Here is a 20,616-nt window from a genome sequence, read left to right as displayed (position 1 = left end):
TTTTAAATGCATTTGTTGTGATACACCAAACGAGAAGACTGGTCTGTGACAATTATTAACGGTGTCTGGTGCATTTAAAAATATGATAAGTAGTGTGTTCTGTACAGCAGTTGAGATTTTCTTTAAAAACTTTCTTTAAATTCTCTGATGATTGTAGCATTGTAGGAATAGGCCTAGTACATGTACTGTACATTGTAACACACATAGAGAAACGACAAGATTTTTATAACCCTCTAGTGTTGGCACCAGTTTTCTTCAGAAAAAAGGGCCCTGTCTAAAGCTCCATAACTAACAAATCTGAAGTTTTCAGGAAATAAGTTGTGATCCTTTATAACCGTTCACTGAGGAAGGACTTCCTTGAATGATCTACTATAAAGGAGACAGTAAGGATGTGACTTGGACGAGGTCAGTCTTTTTATAGAGTTAAGATGTCCTGTCCAAGCAGTGATGCTTACTACGATTCAGACGTGTCTTTAAACCACTGTCGTTGGTTGTTGGGTGGTTGAGGACCTCAAGAGGCACTCGGTCTCCCTGGTGCAGTGACACAGGCAGTCTCTTCTTATGTATCTCCCCGTCTTGAGAATATTTAACCGGATTATGCTAGGGAAAACATTTTCGTGAAGATTGATTTGAGTAGCCGTCTTGAGAGGAATAAGGTGTACCATGTAAGTACGTACGTTGCACACTTGGATTGATCGAACTTGTGGTTAATTGTGTTTTCATATTCATACAGTGCAATTGGCAATAGTTGTAATTGAACAGACGTATACATGTATCACGCAGTACATTCTGGGGGAGGGAAACGCTTTCATGTTCCCTTAAACATGTACAGTACATTGTACATGTAGGAGTATAATGTACACCTTTGTAATGAGGTACCGACTGTACAATTGGTTGGCAAATGCCATAATGTAGGCACACAGACGTGCATATGTCATGTATGGATAAAGGCGCGATGTTATCACAATTTGCCAACCAGTAGGTACGTACGTGCCCATACACTGTGTGATACATGCAATTTACCTACATTAGTACAGTGTACATTGTATGACATGGAAATTTAAAGGCTTTTATATTATGGTAAGCGTAATTATTACCTTAAAAATAATATTCATTGAGCCTTGGCTCCCTGGGCAGTTTATTTTCAACAGTTTGTTGCTTCAATCATCTGTTAGTTTGCTGTCCACACCTGTCCCATTGCATCTGTTCATTTATTCTTGAACTCAACCCTCCATGGTTCAGCCAGACCTCTCTGTCTGACTGTATAACATGCATAGATTAAGCATGACAGAACAAGTCCAGCACAATGCCAGTGGTCTTGTAAAGGATGTTCAAATGATGACTTAGACTTTCTTCGGCCGTGTCCAAAACGGCGACTTCGGCTACAGCTACAGCAAGATGAGCCCGTCTGTCAGTGTTAAAGAATAGGCAGACGCACACGATCTACATGTACGTGTAGCCGTAGCTGTAGCCGGAGTCACTGTTTCGGACATGACCTTTGTTTTTTAAGAGTCAGATTAATGTTTTAGATTCTGGTCGGTTTCAACTACAATATTTTTCCTAATGCCAGTTCAAATAAAAAAAGTTTATTGTAAAGGCTATCAGTGTATTTACCGGTAGTTTGTTCTAATTTTGATTCTGCTCTTGAAAACAAACAAAATATGTGGTCAAATAAAAGGTTTGAGCTATGTTCATACTGTACATATATGTACGCAAGTCTAGCAGTCTGGCGGATTTTTCCCTCTAAGATATAACCTGAGCTGAGCTGAGCTGAGCTGAGCTGAGTAAACACAAACACTTAATGAAGTATTTATTTTGTCACTTTAAGTAAATTGTCCGGCCTTGGTATCACTTAACTTTTCCCTTCCCAAGTCAAGTCAAGGAGAAAGAGGGGGGGGGGGGGGGGGGGGTTCAAGAGGTTTTGTGTATGGTTCTTATTGAAACCCATTTCTTGTATTCAAAGTGGTTATATAACCCTGTGGTGGGGGGGGGGGCTTGGGCTCAATCATCTAACCTGACCTGCATAGCTAATCCTTACTGATTGGAAAGGGAAACTCAGTAATTCTTAACACTGGCAGTGTTCCCTGTGAAATGAATGATTATCGGTGTGTTACACTCGAGTTGACAATGCAATAGGGGGCCTACATGCAGAGATTGCGTCTCCCCTGGGTGGTTTCAATGTGTCACTTACAGGATTCACGTTAAGGTCAGGTTAGTATTTTTAGAGAAAGGCTCAGTAAATGTGCAGTCAATATTTGTTTATTGTTGAGAAACCTGATGGAAAAAAAATTCCCAGACAGTTTTTAGTATTCCAGTCGTGTACAATATGTATTGAATGATCTCTACCACTACTTCAATAACTGCTCCCTGGAAAGATTTACCGTAGGCCTACTCATGTGGTAAAATTTCTACCTCCGCGGTCGAACTTACTCAATGACGGGGTGAAGGTATGGTAGTATTCCTTTTTCAGTGTGGGTTCGAGTCAAGTGTACACCAAGCGACAAGTGTTTGCCAATAATTTCTTTGCAGTGTTCAGTGTGTGTCACCCTTACTCTATGGTGTCACCTTAGTGTAATGCATGGCCCATATGTGTATGCATGTAATGGTGTGTTGTACAATGTGATGGAGATTCACGAGTGTGCAAAACATTGGTATTAATTGGTCATCTTGGCATGCTTAAATGTAACACCCGTTATCAGATGCCTACAATGTACCTTGTCATCACTGCCAATACCAGTAATTAAATTACTGTGGCACAAGTGTAAGCATTGAACGCTTACTACTTTTTCACCAAGTTTTTTTTTCATTTAGAACTCCGCTTAAGATTTCAAAATTGTTAAAGATCAAACGGTGAGTAGGAAAGGAATGTGTTTGTACATTATACCCTGGCTCTTGTTACATTTTGTATACAAAACTCAAAAGCTCTATCCACCCTCCGCCAAAAAAACTTTTTGTAAATTTGTTACATGTCTCAACTCTCAATTTCTAAAAAATATGTTACTAGTAAGGCCTCCCTGTAATTGCTATATGTTCTGACCCACAAAGAAAACAGTTTATTGGAAAGGATACCACAACAAAAATGCATACATGTAGCTGCTCTTTACACAAAAATGCTTGTTTAGGGGCCATTTATTCGCTAGTTCACATCATCTCATTTTTAATACACCCCAGGTGACCAGTCTTTGACCAATCAGCGCATTTTTAAAACTCTCACTGACTTATTTATTGTTTGTATATTAAATGGTGGACACATGTTTGAGATTGCCAAAATATCCAATAAAAATGTCTGCCTTGTGCATCGTTGGCCAACAGAGTTTCAGCTACATGTACTGTATATATAGTACATGTATGTACACGTAGACCAGCCGTCGATTTCACCAAACTCTTCCACACTTAGGATTCATCTTTTGACTTAGGACGGGTAAAGTTCAGTATCGTATCGAAATACGTAGGACGAATGGAACCTATCCTAATGTAAGTTAGGACGGTTGACTCGTACTAACTCGAGTTAGGATTAATCCGAGCGTTTCGTGAAATCGGCTGCAGCAGTTCTATTGGAGGGCTCTTAGTCCAATTTGACTCTACCAAGGGAAGGCAATTCAACAAAATTATTCATTTTTTTGACATCAATCTGGGGGAAACCAGTGTGTTATTGCTCAAAGAGTGCTGGGCAAAATTCTTTTAGTCCTGGGCAGGCCCGACCAGCACGGCCCACCATGGCTAAAATCACTGTTAGCCTATGATAACAGTGCATACAAATTGTTATTATTGTAGTGTCTTAATTTGATCTCCCACTGAGCCCATTGTGAAATGCCGACATGGAATGTGTGATTGTTAGAGACAGTTTCATTGCTTTCAATTTATCTCTTCTTACCTTCAATAAAGATGTATTGAATGACATTATTGTGGGCATTGGAGATAATCCTCAGCCAGACTGTGTGACGAACCTTGACATACTGAACTCAAACTGTCAAAGCACACTGGAGGCAAACAGATCATTGTCGAACTTGTCAAAATGTTCTGCGCTTCAAATTTGAGTTTTTAGTCCTCTAGCAAGCTACTGTACGTGTATGATTACTAGTACTAAAGCACACTGAAGTTGATTATAAGTGAATTCCTATCCAAAAGCTGCCAACAGTCTCCCTGGTTTTCTGCGGATATTTTTCTGTAGAGTAAAAATACATTGCACACTTTTGGTAATTGTTAAAGACCAGTTTTCTCAGTTTGTGTGTCTCAGTATGCAAAAAATATCAAACTGGAGCTCACTTGGTCATCAATGTTGCGAGAGAATAATGGAAGAAAAAACAGGTCCTTGTCACACAAAGTCGTGTGCTTTCAGATGCTTGATTTTGAGACCTAAAAATCTAATTCTCAGGTCTGAAAATTGAACTCCTGGAAAAATTACATGTACTTCTCTCTTGAAAACTGTGTTTCTTCTAAGGGAGCCGTTTCGCATAATGTTTTATACTATCAACTTCAATAAATATTTTGAGTACTTACCAATAGTGTCCACTGCCTTAAAGGTGGACTATAACAGATTATTGATATAGCCAATATTACTATTTTTGTACAAGAAATGTAAAATAAGGACTGATATTTTAGTAGTATTCAATAAAACCTTTACCTTCATGCAAAAAAAACACAAATTCGCGCGGCGTACTCCGACCCAGAAAACTCAGTTTCGGCAAAAGCCGGTGACCCACGAACCATTCATACACAGTGTGTGACGTCACACCACGTACCGAAGCTCGGTACACAGTGTGTCAGGTCGATCGTGTGCGTGCATTTTACATATACATTGAATGTGGAATAACATCGGACACTATAGGCTGCATTTTTTTGACACAAAAAAACAGCGAAACTGTCCGATGGCAGCGGGTCTTGGGAAAACCACAGTATAGATGAGGAAAAGGCATTTCAGGGAGGCACTTCAGAGGAAAGTGAGGGCTCTAGCGATAAGGGGAGCTCACCGGACGAGAGAGAAGCCGAAGACGTGTTATGAGTACATGTAGTTAACCAGCCCGGGGACGATGATCGTCAGGCCGAAGACGATGAGCCAAACCCTGATGATCGACGGCTAAAGACAGACTGGTAAGGCCACAAAACGTTTCATGAATTATACTGAATGATGCTTCGTTTGATCAGTTTATTTCTGCTCCCAAAAATAGTTGAAGGCTATCCTTGACTAAATTAAAACATGAACGAACATGATGGACAAGGTTTATTGTTTACCTCCATTCACGTTATAATACATGTATGTGAACAACAGATGCACTGACTTAGGCAGTAGAAATGTGAGGGGAGGGGTAATTTTTGTCTTGCGTTTTATACTTTGTTGGCAAAATTCATACATTATCAATTTAAACTGATATTGTAGATAACCTATGTTGTTGTTTTTCTCCACCAAGTAACTGCGTGGTGGTTGACACATGTGCATCTACACAAATATCTCATGTACATGTATGTAACTGCTACTTTGGATTATGATTGCCTTCTGGCATGGGTATAGCTTTAAAGCAATTCAGATACACACATGCAATATTAACACTTCACCATGCAAACCACAAATCTGTTGTTAATAATTTTGTATGAATTCTTTTGTTAATAATTTTGTATGAATTCTTTTGTTTTGTTTTACAGAAAACACTGCAGTGATGATTATCAGCAAGTGGTGAGCTTAGGACTATCTTGTCCGTTCAACCGCTGCCACTGACATCATGTTTGATGGCAGCAACACGAAGGACGTTTCCAAACCCTCGTGTACAGTACAGTGGAAGGATTTTCGTATCCACCAACGGATTAGGCAGCTTCGCTTTGGTTTATTTGTCTTCAGTCGTAACAATTTTCCAAGTTATAATGATCCGGAGGGAGTGAGAAATAATTTGATAAGCCATAATAATTTACGTATAAATGTACATGTATATTATTTCATTTTGTTTCTTTCAGATGGGTGGGTGGTTCAAATTGATTAATTTAATTTGAACCACCCACCCCTCTGAAAGACACAAAATGTAAATTACTATGGCTTATAAAATTAGGTGTGTGGTTCAAATTGATTAATTTAGCACTTATGTGCAATAAACTTGTCCCCTGTTGTCAACAATACACTATGATTAACATGGTAACAACATTCAACTTGGTTAGCAGAAATATAAAAACAAAACAAAAAACAGAAGCCATGTACACCTCCATAATAACGACAACACTAAAACTGTATGTATTTGCAAACGTCAACAGTTTATTTTTGAGTTTAAAATATCAAAATTGAAAAAAGGTTGCCTAGTGATAGCGAAATCATCTGAACATTCCGTCATAAAAAAAGGTAACTATACAACCCTGTCAACGCCCCTCCCCCCCCCCCAAAAAAAACAGAAAACCTAAGCCATGTTATGTTAGCTGTGGTTCTCTTTGTAAATTGTAAATTAAGTTGTACATTAAAAGAATATAATAAAATCATTATGTACAGACCATGTCATTCTGTTTTTAAACAAAGTTGATTGTACTACCCTGGTTACCCCCCCCCCCAAAAAAAAAAAAAAATATATATAAGAAATAAAATAAAAACCCACATCAATGTGTACAAGCTAGGGCCCAATTTCATGGATCTGCTTACTGTAAACAAAGAATCGACACTTACGGAAGCAGGAAATTCTGTGCTTACGTCAAGCGTGTTTCACAGGTTACCAGCGAATTTTGGCTTTTGCCGGTCATGGGTGCATACTTGGTTTATACCAGGCATTCTACGCTTACAAAGTATTAAGCGCAGAAATTTAGCCTTTGGACGTAAGCAGAGAACCGTGACCATAGCGCACATTTTGGTGGTGAACAGATCCATGAAATTGGGCACAGGTCATTCTTTCTTTAAACAAAGTTGATTCTACTACCATGGACCCCCCCCCCCCTACCAAAAAAAGCACCAAAAAATCAATGTGTACAGGCTAGCTAGGGCCCAGTTTCATGGATCTGCATACTGTAAACAAAGAATCGGCACTTACGAAAGCAGGGAATTCTGTGCTTACATCAAGCGCGTTTCACAGGTTACCAGCGAATTTTGGCTTTTGCCGGTCATGGGTGCATAGTTGGTTTATACCAGGCATTCTACGCTTACAAAGTAAGCTCAGAAATTTAGCGTTTGGACGTAAGCAGAGAACGGTGATCATAAGTGCAGAATTTGGTGATGAACAGATCCATGAAACTGGACACAGGTCATTCTTTCTACAAACAAAGTTGAACCCACTACCTTTGAACCCCCACCCCCCCCAAAAAAAAAAAAGCTGTTGCATCCTTTTCCGGCTGGTGAAGGTTGATGTCAATAACACTGGGGTTACACATCAGCTGCGAATGGAGTTGTTTTCATGTCTTGTCACCCTGCTGACAATGAACAAGTGCATTGTGCATGCATTCTATGCATATCTGTTTAATGAAAAATAAAAAACAAAACCAAATAATCGTTATGTGGGATTTCTTGAAAATTTACAAGGCAGAAATACAATCTCGGAAGGTTTGACGTAACACCATGTACTGACAATCTCTCTTTGAGTTGGCGTAGTTTTGAAAAGAACCTTACAGGAGTTAATGCAAAACCAGTACAAAAGGAGTCCACATGCAACAAAACCAAGGGGGCAGGTTTTCTTTATGTCTGATAGAAAACATGACCTCCAACCACCCCCCTCCCCCAGATCCACACCTAGTACAAAACTGTTCAGGTACAGATCGGGGTGGGGGGGGGGGGGGGTTCTTGCGATTCAACACCCCATCCCCTCCCCACCCCCCCCCCCCCCCCCTCCACCGTGAACAGTTTTCAAAGGGGCAGCTGAAAAACTAAAAGTGAAGAAATCATCTGATCCTCTGAAAATTTGCATGCATAGGCCTACTACTTACCTAAAGTGCTATTGAGAATCTTAGGTCTCCATTTCTAGTTCTGGCTAGCATGTCTCCGAACTGCATTGTCTTCGTCCTGCATTCTCATTGTAGTGTAGAGCTGCGAGTTATTTCTGTACAAAAAAATATAAAAACAAAAAATAAATAAATAAATAAAAAAACTAGTGCTGAAAAAGAACTGGCCTTATTTTACAAATGCAAATATAGTAAACACTCCATAATTAACCGTGCCAAGCCAATAAACACAGCTATAGGAAAACTTCTCTGGAATTGGTAATTCCTGAATTAGGAGAGAAAAATTCTGAATGACCATGGATGGGCAATTATATGGATGGGAGTTTGAACATATTTTTGAGCTGTGCCTTAAAAAAAAAAAGCGAACAATTCTTAGGCAGCTTTGGCAAAAACAATGTCCAGCAATCCAGTATAGACCAATATAAATACATGTCAGCGAGGCCAATAAACTGTTAACTGTAACAATCAACTTTTTAAATGGATTAATATAGTGTTCACACATGGTTGAGCATGAACATGCCAGAAAGTGTAAACCAGGGCATAAACATGCCTAAAGCACTTGGGTGGCTACATGGATTCATCACTCAACAGAGTCAATACACTATGTAGCTATTTTATGGTAGTCGGGTCAGATTCAGAGCATGCACATCGTGTCATTTGACAACAGGATGATTGTTCCTTGCATGAAAAGGGTAGAGATTGTTTACTATTTTTCTTATTACAATTACATGTACATGTATTGGGCCTGAATTAATAATGGAGATAGTTTCTCAGTAGTAGATTTTTAAAAATTATTAACAAGTACTTACCAGGCTTTTCTCCCTCTCTTTTCTGTAATGCCACTTGATTCTTTTGCTGTTCCACGGCCACTTGCGACCAGGGCCACGGCATAGGGACCCCGCCGACGTCGTAGCATGCACAAGCAGCACTGGCTGGGGCCTGGTGGTAGAAGATTCCCCTGAATTCTCTCGATGCTTAGAGGTTTAAATTTCGGAATCGATCCAGGCTTCTTACACAAACTTTGAAATTTCTAGTGCATCCACAAACAACCAAATAGTCGGCAGTATTTATAGCTGATACATTTAGAAACAAAAAGATTCGTAGCACACACGCACGCATATAGTGTGGATGAAAACGCATAAACAACACACGGAGTAACATGGCGTAATCTTTGTTTACTCTCGTTGCTTCATGGGTATGACATCACCATTTTTTGACCGCGTTCATGACGTCCACTGGTTTACAAATCCGCTTGGATTTCAGTGTTGGTTTAATAGCCGGGAACCAGTACAGGGCGGGAAATTTCAAAATCGAAGAATCGAGGTCAAATTTTTTCGGTCAAATTGTAGCAAAATTATTTGGAGAAAAACATGACCACAACAATTAATTGATAGCTGAACACAACATAAACAAGTTCTGATAGTGATTTTAATGTAGGAGTACCGTTATAGTCCATCTTTAAAAAAGACATTGGACACTATTGGTAGTTGTCAAAGACCAGTCTTCTCACTTGGTGTATCTCAACATATATGCATAAAATAATAAACCTGTGAAAATTTGAGCTCAATTGGCCGTCGAAGTTGGGAGATAATAATGAAAAAAAAACTCCCTTGTCACACAAAGTTGTGTGCGTTTAGATAGTTGATTTTGAGACCTCAAATTCTAAATCTGAGGTCTCAAAATCAAATTTGAGGAAAATTACGTCTTTCTCAAAAACTATGTTACTTCAGAGGAAGCCGTTTCTCACAATGTTTTATAACATCAACCTCTCCCCATTACTCTTTACCAAGTAAGGTTTTAGGCTAATGATTATTTTGAGTAATTACCAATAGTGTCCACTGCCTTTAACAATAATGTAGGTTCTTGTACCATGGAGGAATTCCTCCATGCTTGTACGTCAGGCATGCATTCCTCTTTTACCATGCTAACACATTACTTGCGCTGTGTTGTACAATGTACAACCTTTGAAATGCTCTGAAAGCTGAATGGGTTCTGTCCCACACCCCAGTAATCCTTTTTCCATGAATAGAAAGTCCATCAGAGGTGGCACCAACACTGTGTAGTGCAGCGACTTGTAAGGCAGTAATAGAGAACGACTGGCCAGTTTTTAAGCCTTCTATTTGCCTGTTTTTGAAAGCACAACACACAGGTGTTTACAACTTAAATCGGGGATCACATTTCAGGGTCTGAATAAGGATTCAAAAGGTGATGAAAACATATAAATAATTGTTTTTGGAAATTGTATGAAGCCTGTGATTACCCGTACATCACTTTCTTACACCAATGGGTATAATTATTACTAAATTAGTACCAAAGCAAGAAACGTTTTGTTTGGAGGGAAAGACTCTATTTTTCTCGGTCTCGTCTTTTATGCAGAATTTTGAAACAAACTCAAAAAGTTGGGCATTTTAGATTGGAAACACAAAAACAGGCATTGAACATGCTGGAAGAGTTAAAATGCTGAGATGCGAGACCAATCTTACAATCACCAGCCAATTATGCCTGAAAAAACTAAGCCTACATACATTATATGCATTTCGTCTTTTCTTCGTGTAAAATGTGGGACTATTTCTGCTGCATTGGATGATGACACGCGTATCCCATCTGTTTAAGAATTAAGTTTGTTCATTGTGTCCTCGTCACAGCATCATGGCTTTGAGAAGAATTTCCCATAAAAAGGGGGAAAAGAACAACCAGTTTTGTTGTCGGGGCTCACCCCTAACACTATCCTTGAATTTATGTGTTGTCAAGTGGAAGCGAGCACCAATATGTATGTTCCTTGCTGAAAATGACTGATAGTGTTTCCTGATAGTGTAAATGAATTTACCTTTTTTAATCTTACAGGAAATCAGTTGATCCGATGCCAGTGTCCAATCCAACACCATGAGCCAAGTAACTGGCAAATCAGATTCAACTGCTGGATGGTCCGAGATCCAAGACCTTCTCCAACAAACCCAGATGGAAAACACCTCCATGAGACAGCAGCTGGACTCGCTCCGTCAAGAAAACCGCCACCTCAAGGACCGACTCAAAACCCATGACCTGGAAACCCTCGACTCAAAGACGGATAACGAGAAGGCTCTGCTGCTGAGATTGGAAGGATCTGTCAGCGGTGATGACAGGTCTCATCATGCAGACGAGGACTTGGACGAGACGACAGGTTCTTATGTCATAGCTGATTCAAACGGTGAACAGATACTGCCAGGGTTTCCTTCCTCATCGTCGGAAGGATCTATGCTGCCAGAGGAACCCTCTAATGTGTCAGACAGCAACTGGGACATCATGAGCAGCGAGGGGGAAGGCTCTGTGGCCTGTTTACAGGACCGCATCCACCAGATGGAGGAGAATCATTACACAGTAAATGAAGAGCTTCAGGCGACTTTGCAGGAACTTGCAGACCTGCAAGATAACGTCACCGAACTCACGTATGAGAACGAGAAGATCACCGATGAAAAGACTGTCGTGATTGAGGCGCTATATCGGCAGCTTGAGAAGGTAGAACAACTGAAATCTATTTTAGAAGCGTTAAAGGTTCGTCTTGAGGATACTGAAGTTGAAATAGGTCTTGAGGATCTAGACGACACTTTCAACACGGCATTTACAGATGTATCACTGCAAAGTGTAGACATGTCAGATACCAGCACAGCGCAAAGCCAAGGGGATAGGAAAAGGCTCTCTGAAATTTTGTGCGAACATCGCAAGGAGTCGCAGTCTGAAATCAGTAAGCTGAAGGACAAGTTGAGAGAACAAGAGGGTTCCCTAGCAGCCACTTTGCAAGAAATGGAGCAGCAGTCTCAGGAGCTGACAGTGGCCAAGGGGAAGCTGGCAAGCACTGAGGTGGAGCTGGAACGTACACAGGCCATGATGGAAGAGGAAAGACGACGTCTGACTGACATGCTGCAACACCAAGATCCGGAAGGCAAACTGAATCTTGTCATGCTGATGGACAACGCAAAGCAAGAGAAGGAAGCCGTGGAGCATCGCTGCTCTATTCTGGAACGAGCTCTACGAGAGAGCCAGCAACATGCTGCCAAACAGCAACTGGAGATAGAAGCCTCAGATGAAGACTTTGAGGCAGCCAAGGAGCATGTCGTTAGGGAAGTCGCCCAAATGAAGGAACTGATCCAAGAGATTGAGGGAGAGAAGCAGGAGTTGGAAACAGAGGTGATCAACCTTAAAGAGACGGTCCTGGAATTCGAAGAGGCAAGGGAAAGACATGAGGCAGACAAGCAGAAGCACCTGACCACAATTGCTGATCTCAATCAGGCAGTGCAGAATCTCCGCAAAGAGAAACAGGACCATCACAGGGAACTAGTTGAACTCAAAAGAATCAGTGCACGTGATACTGAGGAATGGATGCAATTCCAGAAAGACCTTCAATACGCCGTAGTCATTGCAAACGATTACCGCAGCGAGGCCTTAACAGAGGTCCAGCAGTTAGAAAAAGACAAAGAGGAACTCGTGGGCAAAATCAAGAGTCTGAATGCAGAATTAGAGCGGCTCAGGAAACTAGAGCGTTTGAACACAAAACCAAATCTGAGTCCTATCCACCTGAAACCGACCTCGACAGAATGTGAAATCCGCCAGAGAATGCAAGCGTATATGAAATCCGATCCTGAAATGGGGAACCGTGCAACTAGGAAAGCAAATTCCACCAATACCCAGCTTTCTGTCAAGAGCCTTATCAAGTCCATCGAGACTGCTGCAGCAGAAGACACTCCCAAGGTTCCTCAGAGTCCAACTTCTCCATCTCCTCTAGCTGCCTTCCAGAGGCCCTTGTTGGAGAGACGTAATACAACCACAGCGTCAACGAAACCGTACGACTCCAAGCCAGCTTTCACACGACGTAATACCACCACTGCTCTTTTGTCCACCGATACCAAGAACAGCTTGGTTCTTGCGACTCGTGCGTCAGACGACATGAAACTACCCAAGGAGCCGTTGAGACCTCTGTTTGCTTCGGATGCACCTCTGCGATCGCCAACGGCGAGGTCACCAGGGGGTTCTCGCAGCGAAGCTCGTCAAGCCATTGGAGATGCACTGTTTAGGAGAGGGGACTTTCCAACGCGTAAGAGCAGCAGCCCAACGACCCAAACAGCTCGTGATTCACCGGATTTAGCTAAGACAACTGGAAGTCCAGCTAACGCAAGAAGGACAAGGTATGAAGAATGCAGTTTACTATGTTGTTTTTACAAAATGTTGTTTGATCAATCAAATATTTAAATTCAGTCCTTAAAAATGTGCATTTATAATACATTTAGAATTAGGATTTAACTTTGCAATAAAAGGAAAATGCGTACCACAAAAATATTTGACCTCGTAAAGCTAATTCACAATTTTGCACTCAATTTTTGGGAGGAAATTGTACTATTAATTTCTTCCTTTGCCTCTGGCATATCATTTCAGTTTCACTAATTCATTTTGTCATGAAAAATTATTGAATCGTGTAATTGGTATGGTACTCCTGGAGTGTCAAAATTTGTTTTGAATTATTTTGGTAAATTTTGATTGGATTATTTTGAACATTTTCAATATTCAGCGAGACTGAGAAGAAGGACCCACTGTCTGTGCTAGTCAAGTCTGGTGGTGGTGGATCCAAAAGGAATGCTCTGCTCAAATGGTGTCAAGCCAAGACTGCAGGATTTAAGGTAAAGACTGTAAAAATCGCAAAACACAAAGTGACTGGCCTCTCCCATCATGTTCCCATCATGCTACAGAATGAAATGCTGAGAAATATATGATACATTTTTGTAATATGCATGCAGTCCATACAAAACGGCAAAAAACATATAATAAAGTCTCTTACCTCACGTTAAAACATGGTAAAAATGGTTTTTCCCCGAAACACTCCAAGCCAAAATTCTGAAAAACGTGAGGTCAAACAAACCTGTGCGACAAAGGAATCGTGATGTCATTGGCGCTAATTGATGTGGAAAATAGCACCCTCAGCTTGCCAAAGCTGGAGAACCGTGTATAAACTCAGTTGGGGAAATTCCCCACTGACGTCAAGAGGTCATTATAATAGAAGCCGTTTTTGTCTCTCGGCTGAAAAAGCCGCGCGGAGAGGTGCATTTTTTACTTGAATTATTTATTACCAAATGCAAATTTTTAGCGTAAACTGGGTATAAATCAGTGTCTACATTGTCTGTTTGGCCAAAAAAGGTAATAGGTAGAATATTATTGTCCTGTAGCCGCTGTTTAAAGAAAACAGTACACATCTTTAAAAGACGGGCTTCGCCCAGATGTTTTCTGGTATGGATGGGTGCAGATAATGTCATAACACCTATTAATCCATTAGAAACTGCTCACAAGAAGTAAGGAAACTTTTTTCAATCCAGTATATTTGTTATTATTTAATACCATCTTTGTATATGGTATATATCATTGCAAAGCTGAACTGTTCCTCTTCAAAATGATACCACAATTGCAATGATTACATGTTGCTGGACTTGACCACGTTAATGAGAATGAGACAAAGTCGCAAATCAAATGTGCCAAAATTAGCAATTTTGTGTAACCGAGTGAACAATCAAATTGACACTGTAATTCAAACAAGCAAGACAACTTACTGATCTTAATCCACTTTATTGAGACAAGAAGTTTGGTATAGAGCAAGACAACTTACTGATCTTAATACACTTTATTGATACAAGAAGTTTAGTAACAAGTGGATGATCCGAAGGCGTTGATGACAGCCTGGCACCTTTCCATTCTTCATTAAGGAACCTGGTTAGGTCAGGCACAGTTTGTGTTGGTGGTTCTGGCGCGGACAGCGAGGCCAAGCTGGTCCCACAGATGTTCCATGGGATTCAGGTCTGGACTGTTGGCGGGCCAATCCATCCGGTGCACCCCAACACTGTTTAGGTAGTCAGTCACCAGTCGGGCTCTATGGGGGCGAGCGTTGTCATTTTGAAAGATGGCATTTTGGTCCAAGAGTCTGCAAGTATGGGACTGCAATCTGCTGTAGAATATCGTCTTGCAAATACCCATCAAACAAGGTGTTTTTCAAGAGATGAGGGTTAATTGTGTCTGATGAGCTCACGTGTGCAAATCTTTGTGTAAACCATTAACGGTTCTGAAAAGCTTGACCAGTTTGATTATTGAGCATTACCTATTGACCCTTTAGCACAGACAACGGTAATTTGGGCACATTTTATTTGTGACCTTGCTTCAATGTTATTCGTGTAGCCAAGTTCAGCAACATGTAATCATTGCAAATGTGGTATCATTTTAAAGAGGAACAGTTCAGCTTTGCATTGATATATATACCATATTCAAACAGAGTATTAAATAATAACAAATATACCGGATTGAAAAAAGTTTCCTTACTTTTTGTGAGTAGTTTATTATAGTGTCATTTAAATTAATTGGTCTGAATGATTTCAAATGTAGCTCCATATATCTTGTAGAACAAATAGTTCGTGCTTCGAGAGGCCCTTGGATTTGTTGAAGCGCATGATGTACCTCCTACTTGAGTCTGTTTTTCCTACTAGTTTTGTCCTCAGCAAAATCATCCAAATTTAGTTGTAAATAGCTCCAAAAGTCTTTAAAACCCTATTCCATGAATACATGAAGGTCAGGCTTTGTACTCAAAAGATTTGTTTTTTCTTTTGTCCAAGTGAGAAATATCCCGCCTGAATCTATGAAAATCAATTTAAAATGTATGCTTTTTGTATTTTGTTTTGTAGACGATTGATATCACTAACTTCAGCAGTAGTTGGAATGACGGACTTGGTTTCTGCGCTATCATGTTTAGCTATATGCCTGACAAGATCCCAATGCATGAACTCAATAGTCAAGACAAGGTAACTGTCTATTCTAACTATCATTATCTTCCAGTACGTGCTAAAGGCCCAGTCCCACAGCAGCGATAACGACAACGATTAGGATCACGACGCAAAGAGAATGCGTTCTATTGGTTGAATTGCTCCACGCAGAATACGAACACACTCATTGAGCCAAAGGAATGCATTCTCTCGGTGTCGTTATCGTTATTGCTCTCGTTATCACTGCAGTGGGACCGGGCCTTTATCCACCAATCAGATGCTAGACCTGGATGGTGGTATAAAAAGCTATAATCTACATTGTACTCCCAGGTTTTTTGATTGCACAGTGCGTATTGTGAGTGTCAATGCGTACCGCTCTGAACACAGACGGTGCAAAAATCGCACTCTAAACTTTGTGCGCTTGCATGCTGTTCGCTGCAAAATAACTTTCTGATACTTTAATCTTTGTGTGTTGCACGTGAGAATGGAATATGAATTCATTATAACACGCGCGTTTGTGGAATGCGAAAAAAATATACCATGTGTACGACCCTATCCAAATCTGTCTTCGCCTTGTTGGATGAGTGACGCAGAAGCGCTATATTTTTTCCATATTCCACTTGCGCTTAAATTGTGATAACTTATTATTCTCTTTCGGGTAAATGAACCAAGGGAAAAGTGCTAGTAATGAAAGGGGCCGTCCAAAGTTTTCAAACAAAAAATTAGGATCATATTTTGACTTCTTTTGAGGAGCCCCCGTCTCCAGCATTCTCCCTTATTTGAGCCTTTGAGAAAGAATATTATGTACTGCTAGTGTCAAAATTTCGGGTCATTAACTTGTTTTGGCATTAATGCCTTTTGGATGGTAAGCAGCTTGCTGGACAGCTAATTTTTTTTCTTCCCATTTTGAATTCAGATATAAAATGTTTTCACAGATATCAATTAAACATTGGTCTGATCTACTTTTCTAGTACTGAGGGTACTGTTTCAAACCCCTAAAAAGATAATTTCATCGGTATCCTAAATTTTCACAACCTAAAACATGTTGCCCTATTTTTAAACCTTTTAACCAGCCTTGATAGTAGCTTTCAAGCAGTGAGTGTGATGCAATTTGAAAGAACAACCAAGCAACATTCACATTCAGTTTTTTTTAGCAAAACATCATTTAACTTGTCATCGGTGATGCCTGTATTGAGCTCTTCATGGTTTCAGTTAATCAACTGTTGAATGTTTTTGGTTTTCAGAGGCGCAACTTTACTTTAGCTTTCAAGGTGGCTGAAAGACTGGGCATCCCTTCAATTCTGGTAAGCTATTTTCAACTTCAACTTTATTGTTCACAATGGTTGCAGTAGGCCGTTTTCTCAGGTTATGCCAAGATGGCTGCTGCATAATGAAACTTCCCCATTTTCAATGTAGTACCAACCCTCCAGTTACCATGTCACTGTTTTTTCTATTGCACCCAAAACCAATGCTGTACCAACCCTTAGTGTACCATTTCATTAGCCTTGGGATTTCACCTACATTAAAACTAATATAAAGGTACCAGTTCTTCAGTTACCAGTTAACTGTCATTTAGATTGCGCTGAAAACCAATGTTGTTCGAACTTCTCGATGCACCCCAAACCAATATCATGTCACAACCCTTCAATTACCAGTGTCCTTTCTATTGCAAAAGAAGTCACACGAGACTGAAGCGACTCCATGAGTGCCAATAAATTAACCTCTGTCAGATTTTGTAACTCATTTAGCGTTGTTTAATTTCACCTCAGGACATTGATGACATGGTTAAGATGGAGAGACCCGATTGGCAATCCGTCATGACGTACGTCACATCCCTCTACAAGCATTTTGAAACATAGCAAGACATGCTTTGAAAGAAGATAATTGGCAGGATACCAGTCACAGGTGGTACATCTGAAATGGTAATTTTAGCTGGTTAGCCGTATTCTGGCAAGCATAACTCTATTATGCTTAGTTGCTGAAAGTAACCATATGAAATTTTGTCCAGATCTTTTACTCACCTCTACCAAATAAGTTTACTCACAAATTGATCTAAAAGCGTTTCCATATAATGAGCATTGCCCATATTATATTTAAACATTCCTGGATACAAGAAAGTCCATAGCGTCTGGGATCTTCAAATTCATTTGTTTCGCCAGTAATTATAAATATCTTTGCCTTTGTACATTTCTAACCACCTGCGTAGTTTTAAAGCCTGACTAGACTTTTTGTAATGAAAGCCTTTCTATGCAAGGTGTCTGATCTTCGCTTGGTGAGCTGTGTGTTTTTATATGATGTGATGATACAGCATGCATTCCACTCTTTGTCAATATTTATACATAGCTGGTAGAGTGTTGTTTCCATCCGTCACCAGAGTGTCAATTGATGTTTTAAACATTCCAAATATTTGATTTTTTTTCTTCAAAACTATGCGTTAAAGACTGTTCTAGACTGAGAGCTGAATATAAGTGTAAAGGTCATTCCAGTTAATAAAAAACTTTTACTGCTCAATATGTCGTAGCTTAAAAGCTTACAGTTTACAATAACAACCATATCATTCCTTTTTTCTTTGTATACTGGGCCCAATTTCATAACTAAAATTCAACAATTTTTGCTGAGCAAAATGAGCAAGATATCAGTCACAAATGGTTTAATGGTGACATAGTATTTTGGCTGGAAACCTAAAATCTGGTAAGCTAATGTACTTGTTTTGTGCTGGGATAATTTCTGTGCTTAATCGTTTCTATAAAAATGGGCTCAGGGTCCAATTTCATAGAGTGCTTGTGCAGAAAATGTTGCTTAACATTTTCCTGCTTAGCAGAAATAAGCAAGATACCAGTCTCAAAATGTACATGTGACATGGCATTTTGGCTGGTAACTTTAATCAGGTAAGAATTATTTTGTTGTGCTCAGCTTGTTTTTTTGTGTGCTTACGCAGCTCTATGAAATTGGGCTCATGGAAGAAATAAAATGAGTTCTGATGAAGCTATGTATATATCATTAAGATGATAATAAGATGTATATTTGGTTTGCGGTAACACCATGTGTGTATCTACTTGCCAGGTAGAGTTGTTCTTAGGGAACTGTCTTGCTTTATTCTACTGCCGAGGAGTAGATAATCGGAGGTTTGGGAGACTTCTAAGTTCTGAAAAGAACTGTCCTGTTTTTTTAACTATTACCAGGGGGGATGGTATAGAAATTAGACTGGACTACTACTTTAGCTTATAGGATCGTAATAACTGTACTGCCGCGGAGTCAGTTCTGAATTGGTCTCAACGTTTCGACTAGCTTGCTCTAGTCATCGTCATAATAAGATATTCATATTCGGGGCCCAGTGTTATGGCACTGCTCAATGCCAAGTTCTGCGCTTACAGCCCGGATAATAGAATCTGGAATCATTAGCTTGATAAAGATAAGCACAGATTTCACTGGCAAACAGTGCCATGATGGGACCCAGATCTTGTGCTTAAATTTTCCAATATGTTCGCTGCATTGGTACTTACAAATTTGAATTAATAATATTTTTTATTCGAGCAATCACATTTACTTGCACATGTACATACATTAAACATATTTAAGAAAACAAAGTAAAACAACAGTGGGGTGCCCAGGAGAGCATAAAAGTAAAAAAAAAATAACTAAGACATAGAATTACTCAAAATTGTTATTACTTCCAAAGTTATAAAAATGTTGCTTTACAGTGTAGTTGTGTAAAAGCATGTGAAATAATTGTTCATTCCTCACCGAACAGATTTTGTTTTTCTCCCCACTTTTGTTAATCCATCCATAACAAAAAATGTCCATTCCTAAATGTTACAAAAAAAAGCAATAATGACAATTCTTGAACCAAATTTATAAATCAGAAAATGTGCTTCTTGTTTTTACAGCATTATCTTGAAAATCTTTTACCTTTAACAAGTTTGAAAAAGCAAGCTTTCTGTTTGCGGCACATGTGCATTTTCCATTGTTTTATCGTCATTTAACCTCTAAATGTAAGATGGCGGAGTGATGACGTCAATGCATACATTAAGGTCCATAGTATATTAGTTTAGTGTGGTCTGATTGGCAGCCATTCCAGTCTGTGGCATGGTTTTGCGTGTCACGTTGTAAAGGCAATGTCACAGCGAGGAATTCTTTCAGGCAACTTGGAAGCAACCTACATGTAATGCACTGTTTACAAAATGAACACTTGGGCAGCACAGTAGACAGTCTTCAAGTTGTAACTCAGTGTCCCTAAGAAAATAATGAGACAACTGGACTGAGAATGAATTTTCTCGTCTCAAACCAAAGTTTGTGGTAAACTATCATTTGCGTAGACTACTGGTCATGTTTGTCGCATAACTTTGAACAAACTCGCACATTGTGTGCAAAACAGTTCTGGTGAATCTTTTGTATTCACTTGGTTCTTGTCCTTTTGATAAAATGTAGAAGGTGAGATCGATAACAAAGCAATGCCACTTGATGTTAAGCGTAAATAATCAGCAGTATTTGAAATAAAACTGTAATCGTTATTTGTAAATCATTATGTAAATTAAATTCCAGACAAATCAGTATTGGTATTCATTAAATCAGATGGCCTGAGGTATTGTTTAAAAAAAAAAATACTATGTACAAAAATTAATTGCAAGCTGTAATTATAACGGCTTCGCATGACTCTTTTTACTTTTAAACCGTAAGCAACCTAGGATTGGAGTTGTTTTACAGCTGTTGTCTGTTGTGTGTATTCATAGACCTTATGCACACATGACAATGATCATCACTTGAGTATGGCACTGTAAGCTAAAGAAAGTTAGCTTAGCATTTCCATAAGCCTTTTTGAGGTATGGTGGACGTGATTGGAGTCTACTGTTTGGTTTTGGGTGTCTACACACAAATTTGCCCAAACCTTAAAGTTTTGTAACATTCAAGTTGTGTGTCCGCCATATCTCCAAAAGGCATTGTTTTACCTCTAACA

General features: G+C 39.6%; 1 protein-coding gene across 2 annotated transcripts in view; it reads left to right on the top strand.

The window, feature by feature from the left end:
* Nucleotides 1-20,241, top strand: part of LOC139938296 (cytospin-A-like) — a 29,941-nt gene extending 9,700 nt beyond the window's left edge. The window contains exons 1-6 of one of the 2 annotated variants that reach the window (XM_071933713.1): nucleotides 2,158-2,211; nucleotides 10,741-13,055; nucleotides 13,436-13,544; nucleotides 15,585-15,701; nucleotides 16,907-16,966; nucleotides 17,432-20,241. In XM_071933713.1, coding sequence (XP_071789814.1) covers nucleotides 10,780-13,055; nucleotides 13,436-13,544; nucleotides 15,585-15,701; nucleotides 16,907-16,966; nucleotides 17,432-17,521 — 2,652 coding nt within the window. In that variant the 5' untranslated portion in view covers nucleotides 2,158-2,211; nucleotides 10,741-10,779 and the 3' untranslated portion in view covers nucleotides 17,522-20,241. Of the gene's footprint in view, nucleotides 1-2,157; nucleotides 2,212-10,740; nucleotides 13,056-13,435; nucleotides 13,545-15,584; nucleotides 15,702-16,906; nucleotides 16,967-17,431 lie in introns of those variants that run through there. The other variant, XM_071933712.1, reaches the window with a different exon arrangement.
* Nucleotides 20,242-20,616: the final 375 nt, after the last annotated feature.

This window comes from Asterias amurensis, chromosome 6, assembly GCF_032118995.1.
Source record: "Asterias amurensis chromosome 6, ASM3211899v1".
Lineage (NCBI taxonomy): Eukaryota > Metazoa > Echinodermata > Asteroidea > Forcipulatida > Asteriidae > Asterias > Asterias amurensis.
Note: the sequence above shows the minus strand (reverse complement) of the source record. Positions and strands in the feature narration are given on the sequence as shown.